The sequence below is a fragment of the Dipodomys ordii genome, unplaced genomic scaffold (assembly GCF_000151885.1).
Source record: "Dipodomys ordii isolate 6190 unplaced genomic scaffold, Dord_2.0 Scaffold76, whole genome shotgun sequence".
Taxonomy (NCBI): Eukaryota; Metazoa; Chordata; class Mammalia; order Rodentia; family Heteromyidae; genus Dipodomys; species Dipodomys ordii.
In genome coordinates, this window is record NW_012267292.1 from 2,739,253 (window position 1) to 2,753,504 (window position 14,252).

Genomic DNA, 14,252 nt, shown 5'->3' on the forward strand with positions numbered 1-14,252 from the left:
GAGAGACCATGAGACTCCTATCTCCAATAAACCACCAGAAAACCGGAAGTGGCGCTGTAGCTCAAGAGGTAGAGCGCTGGCCTTGAGCTGAAGAGCTGAGGGACAACGCCCAGGCCCAGAGTTCAAGCCCCACAACCGACCCCCCCCCAAAAAAATAGGAAAGATATTCAAACTGACAGTCTAATAGAAAAGGATAGACATGAGGCACTTCGGAAAATGCTCAGATATTATTTAATTAGTATAAAAAATGAAGATGACAATGAGATCAAAATTAAAAAGCTTAAACCTAGCATGCTTTTGGAAAGATTTGAAGCAATTAGAATTTTTTAAATTACTGACATGAGATAACATAGTCACGTTAGTAAATAATTTGGCTTTTATTTATATATACAGTTAAATATAAACTTACCATATTACATCAAATCATAAGTCATCATTATTTAGATATTCTTTTTCTGTTTAACAGTTTCTCACTATTTTTTGTTTTTTGAAGGCTTTATCAGGAGTAGTTAATTTTGCCCAGTGCTTTAAAATAATTACATAATTAAATTTTTAAAAATTTAAATCTGGGGCTGGGAAGGTGGTTTAGTGGTAGAGTGCTTGCCATGCATACATGAGGCACTGGGTTTGATTCTTCAGCACCACATAAGCAGAAAAAAACAGACGTGGCACTGTGGCTCAAGTGGTAAAGCCCTAGCGTTCTGCTGAAGAGCTGAGGGAAAGTGCCCAGGCACAGAGTTCAGGCCCCATGACCGACAAAAAACAAAAATTGAATTGAATTTTCCCTATACCAGCCTTGTATTATTACTGGGATAAATCCTGCCTGGTAATGATTCTTCCAGTTTATTATTTGATTTAGTTTGTTAATATTTACATCTTTTCATAAGGAATATTGTGTTTTTATAGTGTTTTTAGACTAAGATTAAGTTGGCTTAATGAATTTGCATAATGTTTTTGGAATTCTGACAGCAAGTGTGTTAAATTTACAGATCAATGTGGTATTTGTGGAATTGTGATCATTTTGCTATATTAAAATGATATAAGCATTAGTGTATATCAACACACATAGAGGGTATATAGTGTATATAGTGGTATTTCATTTTTCCAGTGGTTTATACTTCTCACTTCTGAGGGGAGGGTAGTACAATACTAGGATTACTAAGCAGGTATCTTACCACTTGAACCACTTTCGGAGTCCTTTTGTGTTGGTTAATTTGGTTACTTTTACTTTCAAGATAGGAACTTGCATTATGCCCAGGTCATCCTAGACTGTGTAATCTTCCTATTTGACTTTTCTTGTGCTGCTGAAATGACAGGTACATGCCATTGTGCCCAGCCACTGTGCCTTTCCATGTATGTACCTTGGGATGACAGGTACATACATGCCAAGTGCTCATACATTAATTGAGTTCAAGTTTTGTAATCTTATATGCCAGAGCTGAGCTCGAATCTCCTTGATCTCCATCTCCTAAATAGCTAAGATTGCAGGCTGGTACACAGCTTTGCTGTTTTTGTTTTTGTTTTGATAGGAGAGGTAAATTTGTAATCTTTTATTTAAACATTTAAAATAAAAAAAATCACGGGCTACTGATTTCCAGGCCCCATTTCTTTTCTATTACTATTATTATTTTTATCTAGAACTCTTCTATGTGGTTATTAGACTCATCTAATTATTTTACTTTGAAGGTCGCTATTATATTTGCCATTATTTAGAAATTTGTTTGGGTTTGTTTATTAGCCTTGTCTCTTGCTACTGCTCTAATAAATTCATGTAATTTAGGAAAATGGATTATTTTATTTTATTTTTTGGTAGAGTTTTTCTATAAAGGCATTGACTTTTAGATATTTCTTTTGCTTAAGTAAAAGCTATGTGCATATTAAAACTTCATTTAATTGCTATTTTAGATTAATTTAATTAGATTTATTTTAATAAATAATTATTTCTCTTGTACTTAAATTCAAAATAGCTTATATATTGTATGTTTTTCTAAATACAAATGGAATACCTGAAAACCTTGGGAGCAGAAATGTTTTGGATTTGGGATTTATTTCTGTACTCTGGAATATTTATATAATTACTATGAGGTATCTGGGAGTAGGATTGAAGTCTACATACATAAATGTTTATAGTGTATCATATGCATCTTATATACATGTTCAGAAGATGATTTTATACATTGTTTTAGATCTCTGAATTTTGTTTTTGACCTGCCATATGAGGTTAGAGAGGGAATTCTTCACTATGGCATCATGTCAGTACTAAAAAATAAATTAACTTCAAACTAGAGATTCCCTACCAAAATCTTACTGTTCTTGGCTTTTATATAATCCTATGTCACTTTAGTTAATCCAAGTGGTTTAAATGTCTCGCCATGTAGCTTTTGCTAGTGAAAGTGCCCTTGCTGACTTAAAAATGAGTATTTTGTAACTTTTTAACAAATAAATGTACATGAAATGGGATAGTTGATTCAACTTTTTTTTATTTCTTGTTTATAGAACTTTCACATTGACCCATTCAGTTCTATCTTTTTTTGCTTCTATTAATTTGGTTGTTTACTCTATGCTGTTTGCTCTTTATTTCCTAATATTGCTTATTTTGTCATTATAAAATGCCCCTTCATACTTCCAAATTACTCTTTTGCTTCAATATTGCATTCTTCAATTAGTGTAGCTAGTCTTATCCTTACTATTTTAGAAGCTTTTTTTCTAATCTGCTTACTTCGACCTTTATATATATCAATTTTAAGCAGTATATTCCTGATTCTTTTATGAAATTAATTTTTAAAGTATGTATATCTTTTTGTTTTATTCTATTTAATTTGTCTTCCAGTCTTTTGTTGTCTTTTGATGTTGTTTTGTTCTTTTCTTTTTGCTGTTGTTGAGGACCTGAAACTTGTCAGGCAAGTCAGTGTTCTACCACTTTGGACACTTCCCAGTCCCTTTGGTTATTTTTAGCTTTTTTTTTTAACTTTTTTTGTTATATTTTAATATTTTCAGATAAATCAGTTTATGAATATAATGCATAATGATTGATGTCACCTTTTTCAATGCTCTCCCCCATCCCTTCCAACCCCACCCTTCCTCTCCATTTTATTTATGATTATGATTATTATTAATACTGTACAGATGGGTTATAATTACATGAGCAAGGGAATAACATAGTACATTTCTTTCTTTTTCTTTGGGAGGGGGGGTCCGGTCATGGGGCCTGAACTCTGGGCCTGGGTGCTGATCCTCAGCTCTTCAGCTCAAGGATAGCACTCTACCACTTGAGCCACAGCATCACTTCCGGCTTTTTTTTTCTGCTTATGTGGTGCTGAGGAATCGAATCCTTGCATGCAAGGCAAGTGCTTTATCACTGAGCCACCTTCCCAGCCCTAGTGAGTACATTTCTTATCAAGCATTGTTGCCTCCTCCTTTGTTTCCCCTTACTATCCCTACCCTCCTTGCTCCCCCCACCAAAGTTGTAAACTTTGTTTTTCAAAATAGCTCTATGTGGAGTCTTTTGAGGAACCTCCATACTGCTTTCTTAAATGGTTGAACAAGTTTACATTCCCACCAACAATGCAGTAAGATTCCCTCTGTCCACATCCCCTTCAGCATCTGTGTGGCTGAAATCAGGAAAGCAACTCCATTCGTAATAGCCCCACAAAAAATAAAATACCTAGGAATTTACCAAAGAAGTGAAGGACCTCTATGATGAAAACTTTAAAAACCTGAAAAAGGAAATCAAAACAGAACTTAGAAAGTGGAAAAAACTCCCATGCTCTTGGATTGCAAAGATCAACATCATGAAAATGGCAGTACTTCCCAAGACTATTACAAATTCAATGTGATTCCTATCAATATTCCAACCTCATTCTTCAAGGAAATAGAAGAGGCAATCCAGAAATTCATATGTAACAATAAAAGACCCTGGATAGCAAAAACGATCCTTATCAGAAAGAACAGTGCTGGAGGAATATCAATAACAAATTTCAAACTCTACTACAAAACAGCTTGGTACTGGCACAATAACAGACCTCAGGACCAATGGAATAGAATTGAAAACTCAGAAACAAACCCACAGACCTATAAGCCATCTAATCTTCGATAAGGGAGCTAAAAAGAAAAAAATAGAATGGAAGAAAGACAGCCTCTTCAGTAAATGGTGCTGGCAAAATTGATTAACTTCTAAAGCTAGATCCTTATATATCACCCTGCACCAGAATCAACTACAAATGGATCAAAGACCTTGGAGTCAAAGCAGACACTCTGAAAACATTACAGGATGGAATAGGAGAAACCCTAGGTCTCCTTGGCACAGGCCGAAATTTTCTTAATAGAGACCCAGAAACACAACAAATCAAAGAAAGGTTGGAAAAATGGGATTGCATAAAATTGCAGAGCTTCTGCATGGCAAAGGACATAGCTAGCAAGATCAATAGAAAGCCCACAGATTGGGAGAAGATCTTCACTAGCCATACAATGGACAAGGGTCTCATATCTAAAATATACCTGGAACTTAAAAAATTAAATCCCCCAACAACAAATCTTCAAAGAAACAACTGCCAAATAAATAAGTAGGCTAAAGACTTTTTTCATTTTTGATGGCCTTCTTTCATTTGTTTTTAGAAATGAAAGTTTCCCAAGTCTTTCCATTTCCTAACAAATGGGGCAATGTCATTCTTCCTGATGGAGACATAGAATTCCATTGTGTATATATACCACATTTTCTTGATCCATTCATCTACTGAGGGATATCTGGGTTGGTTCCATATCTTAGCTATAGTAAATAGTGCTACAATAAACATACTCGTGCTGGTAGCTTTAGTGTGGTCTTGTTTGTAAACATTTGGGTAAATGCCCAAAACTGGGATTTCTGGGCCATAGGGGAGTAAGCCAGGCCCAAAGAAACATAGGTCCCATGGTGTCCCTTATTTGCAATATCTAGTATATGTCTGAGTCAACCAGAAAAGGTCAGATAAAGTGATGTTCAGGAAATGAACCCTAAGATATGTATTCAGATGTTTTTTTTTCTTTCATGCGATTGTTTCTAACACATTTATAAGATTATGTCTTTGTTGCTTATATGTCCCTTCCCCACAGTATAACCCCTGCTTTCGCTGTATTTAATGTTGGTATAATTTGTGGAGGGGACGGGGAAAAACAAATCGTTTAAATAGGGATACAGGTTGACCCATTGCAACAATGAGATGTACAAGTTGTTATGTCGAAAACGAACTTTACAACTTGGGGGGGGGAGGATGAGTGGGGAGGATTGGGTAGGGGGGCAGGGGGAGGATGGGAAGGGATGGGAAGGGGAAACAAAGGAGAAGGCTACAATGCTTGATAAGAAATGTACTCACTATCTTGCCCATGTAATTGTAACTCCTCTGTACAGTATTTTCACAATAAAAAAATTAAAAAAAAAGAAATGAAAGTTTTCCTCATTTATTTCAAGTCAATGAATTTCTGTAGCAACTCTTATAAAGAAGATGGTAACATGTTCTCTTTTTCAGGTCTCTCAAGATGACTTCTGTGTATTGATAAGTGATATTCTTCATTTCTTGAAGTATACTTTTGCTGAGTTTATAATATTGAAAGGTGGCAGCATATTTTTTTTCATCCCTTAAAAATACTGATTCACTATCTTCTGACTACTATGGATTCTGATTAGAAAACCCCAATTATTTGCATCATTCTTCTTGTACATAATTTTTCATTTTCTATACCCTGCTTCCATTCAGATTATATCTTTTTTTTAACTTGTTCTCATGATCTCACTATATAGCATGGAAGTCATGATCACAGCCCCCTATGTGATGGCATTTATTGCTGAGTTCTCTGTATCGCTTTCCCATCTTTTCAGACAATTATACCTTGGCTTAGCCATGTTTATATGGTGATGTATGTAGCTGAATCTTCCAATTAGAGAAATATATGACAATAATTTTACCTAGTAATCTTTTCCTTTAAAGAATTAGCATTAATACACCTTTAATGTCCTTTTTCTACTTCTTATTTGCAGTCCAGTAGCTTCTGTTTTGTTCAGATTTTATCATTATCCACAAATGAATTATTTCAATATATGTTTGACTTTGAATTCCTGTGATAATGTAAGTTGTGGGGGTTTTATCGTTATTGTTACTGTTTTTGTTTTTTGGTTTGGTTTTTGGATGATGTGTGTGTGTGTGTGTGTGTGTGCGTGTGCGTGTGTGTGCATGCATGCACACACATGTACGTGTGTGTGTATGTTCCAGAACTGGGGCTTCAACTCACAGCCTAGGCACTCTTCGTTTTGCACAAAGCTGGCATTTAAACTACACCTCCAGTTATTATTTTTTGCCTCTTAATTGGAGATAAGAGTCTTAGAGCTTTTTCTATCCTGACTGGCATCAAACTGTGAATCTCAGAAGTTTCCTGAGTGTCTAGGATTATAGATATGAACTACTGATACCCAACACATATTTAAGTTTCTCCATTTCTCTCCTTCCTTCCTTCCTTCCTTCCATCTTGCTTTCTTTCTCAATTTCTTTTTTAGAAGATTTTGCTTGCATTACAAGTATGAGAAACATTTAATATTTAATTACAAAATTTTATTTTTACACTATCAAATAGTGTAATTTAGTTAATTTGATTAATGGAATAATTGAATTAATATAAATAGTCATATACGTACTGAAATGCACAGCAATTAAAGGGTTCTCTTTTGTTTTGCTCAACTTTGGCTATTAGTAAATCATTATTAAATGTCTTCATTTGTGAAACAGGTAAGTGACCTTTATTTTTTATTAAAGCACTATTAATTTTAAATTTGTTGATCTAGTTATATTAAATAAAATCAATGTTGATCTTTTTCTGTAATTTTTTTTGACAGTACTGGGACTTGAGCTTAGTTCTCATACTTGGTAGGTTCTAAAACTGAGCAGTGCCTCCAGCTCTTTCTTACAGTGGTTATTTTGAGGGACTTAGATTGTCCATTTTGTGCTTTATACCATAGCTGTAATAACAGGTCTATGCAGTCACACCCAGTTTCTTCAGTATATGTAGTCTTCTGAACTTTTTTGCCTGGGCTGATCTTCAAGTGCAATCCTCCTGATCTCAGCATTCTAAGTAGTTAGGATTACAGATGTGGTCTATGGCTTTATGTATAGATTAGTTTTGTTAAAATATACTTTTACAGTAATAGCATGCATCTCAATTTTTAAATAGCGGATAGTAGGAGAAAAACAAAGGAGGGGAATAACAATGCTCAAGAAGTGTACTCATCACCTTACTCATTTAACTATAAAGCCCCCTGTACAGCATCTTTACAATAAAATAAGATTTAAAAAATCAGTCTGAGACTATATCTAATAATAGGTTAATTTAACTGATTTACATTACTATGGACCATATTTATAAGATTAATTCATATATTTCTTATTAAAATAAAATTTTAATTTCTGTATATATTTCCATTCCATAAATATTTTAAGGCATGAAGCCATTTTCTTATTGGTAGAAGTTATTTCTTACTCCTTAAGTTTTTCCCTAGAGAGATAATGGTCTTTTTTGCCTAAGCCGTTGTTGGATACCTTTAGTATTAATACTGGGTCATAAAATAAAGGTCAGACTTTTCCACAGTTTTGTTAGTACTTTTACAACAATATATATGAAAAATCCTGTTTTTCCACATGTATGTCAATTCTTAGTATCATGAAACTAAATGTTTTCTAAATATGAGTATGTTATGCATCTGATTTTCCTGTGGCAAACATACATAATATAAAATCTCAACATCGCATATGCATTTTAAATGAATAATTCAGTTATGTTAACCACATTGACACTGTTGTGAAACTATTACTACCATCCCTCTCCAAATCTGTTTTAGATTCCCAGAGTGAAATTCAATATTCTAAATTCCTCATACCCTTTATGCTCTGTAGATCATCATGTTGTATTCTGCCGCTAAATTTGACATTGCCAACACCATGCATAGATGGAATCCTCCAATATTTTTGTTTTTATTACCTATTTTTCTTAATATTCTTTTTATAGCACATATGAGAGTTCCCTTCCTTTTGAAGGATAAATATTATGTTGTCTGTGTTTGTGTTTGTGTGTGTGTGTATTATCTTTTTATACATACTGGGTGGCTACCATCTCTTGGCTCTTCTGAGTAATATTAAATACAAGTGTGCAAATACCCCTGGTAATCCTACTTTTACAGTTCTTTTGAATATACATTATATTAGACTGGACTACTATAATAAAATTCTCTGTGTTGAAAGCACAGAAATCTATTTTTCTCGTTTTTATGGCTAGAAGTACAAGAGCAAGCAAAGTTTCACTTAATTCATTTTCTGGTGAGGGTTATCCTAAACATTGCAGATAGCCATCTCTGATTATGTCCTCACATGGCTTTTCCTTGGTGCTTGGTGGAGAGACACAGAAAAGTGTGTTTAAACAGTCTTTTGGGGCCTCTTCTATGATGATCATCCATCATATCAGGTCCCTTCCCTTTTCAGCTCATTTAAGTTCACTGTCTTTCAGGCACTATCTAAATACAGCCTCACTGGGGGCCTGGGCTTCAACATAGCAATTTGGTGGGAGATACAAACATTAACATCACAAGGTATGTAGATATCTCTTTGAAATTCTACTTTCAGTTCTTTTCACTAAAAAGCCAAAGTAGAATTGATGTATCATACATTAATTCTATTTTAAACTTGTTGAGGAGTTATTAATATTGTTTTACACAGTGCTACACCATTTTATATTACCATTAGCCAAGCACAAGACTTCTAGATATCTCAACATCCACACCAACATTTGCTATTTTGCATTACTTTGATTGCCATTCTAATGTGTTTGAAATGGTCTCTAGTTATAGTTTAGATTTGCATTTCCCTAATGGTAAGCACCAATTATGTATGAATTATGTATGAATTTGCTTTTCTTGAGAAATATCTGTTCATATTTTTTATCTATTTTTTGGTGTCATATTCTAGATATTAACCCTTTATCAGACATCCTATTTACAAGAACTTTCTCTGTTTTTGTGGTTTGCCTTTCCATTACATTCAGTGTCCTTAGATGCAAAAAAAATTAGTTGAGATTGAATCAATTGTACTTATTGTTGCTGCTGTGTTTTTTGTGTCACATTAAAGAAATTACTTCAAATTCCAGTCTTATAGAGAGTTTTTTTTCAGTCTTTTCTTCTCAATATTAATTTGTAGGCTTATTTCTTAGGTTTAGGTCTTTGATTCATTGTAAATTGATTATTATAAATAATGTAAGAATCATAACTGCATTCAGTTGCATGTAAATATTTAGTTTTTGCAATACAATATATTGAAAAAACGTACTTTCCTTGGTACCCTGACTAAAATCATTTGACTCAATAATTCTGGTCCATTTTTCTGTCTTACTGTCTTTATACCAACACTATACTGTTTGGGTCATTGTAACTTTGTATTATGTTTTATAATTAGAAAGTATGAAATTTTTTCCTTCTGGTATCAGAGGTGATACAGCTTGAAGCTCATTAATTTTATTGAGTGTATGCAGCCCTATCTTTATTCTTTTTGTCTTGTTAAGAATTCAAGCAAGACATAAAACAATTAAAATGATAGACAAATTTATTAAAGAGAAAATGAGATATACTGTAAGAAAGTGTCAGGCTTGAGCAAGGCTCTCCTGAGTATTGAAGGCTTTGTTGCTGGGATGTAAAAGTCATGGATAGGTATGAGCCAGCCTTCATTTGTCAGAAACTGATGGACAGGTTGATTGACAAGTGTAACAAATGTGTCTCTGCCCATGTCCAGAACATTGTGTAGAAGCCCTTTAGATACTGAATATTCTCATGCCAAACACCATAGGGCCAAAGATTTCTCTATGGTCGTTGTTCTAGCCTTCTGTGTGTATACACCAGGAAAGAGAGCTTTGCCTGCCAAATGCTTTGTTTCTGGTTCTGAACTTAGTCCCAGCTGGTCTGACTCAAGGAACTTTATCTGCATCATCTTCAGCAATTTAAGGCACTCTAGGTGGATCATCTTGGGATTTTTGTCTCTTATGTGGGGATGAGTCTTGTGGGCAATGTGCTGAGTAGTGGTCCTAGTTTTATTACCTAGACAAAGACCCTAAATTGTCTGCCTGCTTCGCTTCCTTTTCAACATATGTTAAAAATATGCTTTGGCAGCACATATGCTAACATTAGAATGATACAGAGAAGATTAGCATGACCCCTGTGCAAGAATGATAGAAAAATTCATGTAGCATTCCATATATTTTCAAGTTGGCTAAAATTTACTAAATGAGAGACAGGTTTCACTCTTGTCCCCTGACTTGCGCTGACTTACCAGTTCACTTGCTCTCACCTCAAGCAGCTACCTCAAGTCTTAACTAATTTCACTCATGGTGTGTGAAGTGACCATTTTAAGTAAATGAGGAAGGGCTGGGGTGTTGCTCAGAGACAGAGCACTTGTCTTGTGTGCTCAAGGCCCTGGGTTTGATCCCCAGGACTGTGATAGAAACATAAAAACAAATGAGTACATGTTCTATCCTACGCATTCAAAGATGGTCCCCTCAGTTCTCAAATCCTGTAACTGGGATCACTCGATAGCACTGTGATCTTTTTTTTTTTTTTTCAGCAAGGTACCTTTCTTAACAACTGACCAGAATTCTGCCTTGTTTGGCCCTTAAGTCATTAAAAAATGTTAGAAATTGGTTAAATAAATAACATTAAGGAGTCAGGTACCCTTGCCCCACACCTGTTGTCCTAGCTACTCAGGAGGCAGATCTGATAATGCTGTTTGAAGCCAGCCAGAGCAGTGAAACTCTTATATACAATTAACTACTAGAAAAACTGGAAGTAGAGTTGTGTGGCTCAAGTGGTAGGAGTGCTTTTAGTATAAAAGCTCAAGGATAGCACTCAGATCTTGAGTTCTAGCCCTAGGACTGGTACCAAACAACAAGAACAACAACAAAAAAAAAAAAAGAAAGAAGGAAGGAAGGAAAGAAAGAAAGCAAAAGAAAGAAAAAGAAAGAAAGAGGAAGAAAGAGAGGAAGGAGGGAAGGAAGGAAGGAAGGAAAAGAAGGAAAGGAAGAAAATTCAGGTTCTAAGCACACTTTTAGGATTCATTTTTCTATTTACAAAAAAAGTTACTGAAATGTTGATATTGATTTTCTTGAATAGATAGATAGCTTTGGATATGAAATCTAATCCATCCCCAAGGGATATATTTCCTTTTACTTGTATTTTCTCTCAGTGATTTTTTTTGGGGGGAGAGGGTAATAAATATTTGCCAACTTGGTTATGTTTATTCAAAAATGCAGTATTTTTATGTGTTATATGTGAATAATTTTATAATGTTTCTTTAGGACTGTTTATATATATACATATTTATATATATACAAATATGCTGTTTATATGTATGCATATATATATATATATATATACACGCAAACAGAACTTGGAAGTGAAAATTTATATCTATTTACTAGCAATTTCTCATTTCCCACTTCCCAGCACCTAAAAAAATGACAATTTTTCCCAGGCACAGAGTTCAGGCCCCATAACCGACAAAAAGCAAAAAGACAATTTTTCTTTCTATGAGTTTGACTACTTTAGATATCTCTTCTAAGTAGAATATTTATCTTTTTGTGATTTATTTCACTTAACACATTCATTTATGCTGTAGCATATGACAAATTTTCCCTTTTTAGGACTGATAACTATTGCATTTTACAGGTGGTCAGTCCCTCATGTATAAGTGGATACCTCTTGGCTACTGTAATAATGGTATAGGGATCATGGGAATACAAGTATGTAGGTATCTTTCAGATACCTTGTATTCAGTTCTTTTGGATATAACATCAGGGGTGAGCTTGCTGTATTGTTTTACCTGTTTTACAAATGAGGAAAGTAGAACTTAAGACTTGAATGCCTTGTCTGGAATTCCTAAATTAATCCTTAACAAATAGTATTTGAACTTGGTTTTATTTATGCTTTTCTTTTATCATGCAGAGATAGCTAGGCCATGTAGTCAGGATATGCATTGCCCTTATATGAGGGATAGTCAGACTGAGTTGTGTTAATGTTCAAAATTTACACATTTAACAAGTAGTTGAAAGGGGACTAGGAATTGGAATATTATTAGAAATAAGATCTAGTCCCTTTGCAAATTTGAGGCTGTCTCAACTCATGGTTGTTATGAGCTGATCCCAACATATTTGACTGTACCTGTGGTATTGACCTCTTATGACTTCTGCTATTGCAGCCATTAAACTTAGCAATATGTGATCATAGAGTTGTTTTAAAACTTAGCTTTGATCAGAACCAGACTAAAGAATGAAAAGTTAAAACTTTTTATATATGATTTTACCTCCATGAACAACGTTAACTAATCAGATCCATAGAAACAAAAAGAATGATGCTGTCCTCTTGGTCAGAAGTTGCTTAATGGGTTCAGCATTGCAGTTTTGCAGGATAAAATGGTTCTGGAGATTGATTGTATAGCTGAGTATTCTCCTGGAGGAAACACTTAAAAAGTGGTAAGGAGCTGAGCGCCAGTGGCTCACGCTTATAATCCTACCTACTCGGGGAGGCTGAGATCTGAGGATTGTGGTTCAAAGCCAGCCTGGACAGGAAAGTCCATGAGACTTTTATCTCCAGTTAACCACCAGAAAACCAGAAGTGATGCTGTTGCAGAGCGCTAGCCTTGAGCTGAAGAGCTCAGGGACAGCACCCAGGCCCAGAGTTCAAGTCCTATGACCAACCAAAAAAAAAAAGTGATATATTTTAAAAAGTGGTAAATTTTACCTCAGTAAATAATTAAAAACATTTAAAACAAGAATCGTCTGTGACAGCTTACCATCCTTGTAAAATTAACAGGTAAAAGACAGAAATATTACTTTGTTGTTTTTTTACTTTTTACTAACTTTTTTTACTTATTTTATTTTTTTGTTCCCAGTGATCTGCAGCCCTGGATCTTTCAATCCCCGTGATGGAACTCACTGCCTTCAGTGCAACAGCAGCCTGGTATATGGAGCAAAAGCCTGTGTATAGCTTTAATCTTTTGTTACTAAGTGGTTTATTAAACACGAAAGTATATTTTGATATTAAAATATAATGTCAGTATTATGCCAAAATTAAATAATCAGATTTTACCAAAAAAATGGTGTCATCATTTTAATCAGACACTGTATGAACATCTTGTCATCTTTATCCTTTCTTCCCAGACCCACATTACTCAAAAATATCTCCTTATCATTGCATAATAATGATAGTTTCAAATATGTTGAATTAAATTAGCCCAAAAGCTTTGTCAGGAGGTTTAAAAAATAGCCAGTTTAATTTCACATATTTAACAGACTTAGGGCACTCTATTCTTTTATAACAATTTCCATTTTACCTTTGATTCAATTTTATAAAACTTAGTTTTATGTTATTCTATCTTGACCTTTCAAAACTAGTTTTAATGTTTTAAATATAAATTAGTTTAAACTTTTTTTTTTTGGTACTGTGGTTTGAACTCAAGGCTTCAAGTCCTCTCAGCTAGTGCTGCTCAGCCTTGTCACTTGAGCTACATACCAGTCCAGCATTTTACTGGTTAACTGGACATGAATCTTTGGACTTTTCTGCCAAGGATGGCTTTGAGTTGAAATCTTTCAGGTCTCAGCCACTTGAGTAGCTAGAGTTATAGGTGTGAGCCATTGGTACCTAGCTTTATGTGGTTATTTCATACTTTCAGTTAATGTCTTAAGTTACATTTTAGCATTTTAGACTAATCATTCCGTTTTCATAAATTAACAAATGATTTATATTAAGTAGATGGGTAATTAAGAAGATAAATAATTTCTCAGATTTTTCTTTTTAGTTTTGACTGATTTATATTGACCTTTACTTTCTGTAGCATTCCTTGTTTTGCTCTTAATATTTGCTTTCTTAGAAGAACATAAACCTTTGTAAAGGTAAATATAAATAACACAAGTTAGATCTAGGCACAGCTGAACAACATCTTGAAATTAAATAGGATTTACATTTGGAATTATGCTTTATATAAATAGACTAGTTAATAGCTAAGTCTCATGTTTTTTTATCATGTGGACAATCAACCCAGAATTCTCATACAGACTATACAGTCAATATAAGTGACCCAGAGCTGTATTTTGTTGTAAGCCCTGATGGGTTTTCTTTTTTTTTTTAAATCTCCATGAGCCTTAATCATGATGATGTAATTTTTTTCATATCTTTCATAAAAGTTTTACATATGCCTGCTTTC

General features: G+C 34.2%; 1 protein-coding gene across 1 annotated transcript in view; it reads left to right on the forward strand.

Annotated features, from left to right (window-relative positions):
* Zpbp (zona pellucida binding protein) overlaps positions 1 to 13,613 on the forward strand; it is a 96,764-nt gene extending 83,151 nt beyond the window's left edge. The window contains 1 exon segment of the mRNA XM_013024382.1: positions 12,942 to 13,613. Coding sequence (XP_012879836.1) covers positions 12,942 to 13,036 — 95 coding nt within the window. The 3' untranslated portion in view covers positions 13,037 to 13,613.
* Positions 13,614 to 14,252: the final 639 nt, after the last annotated feature.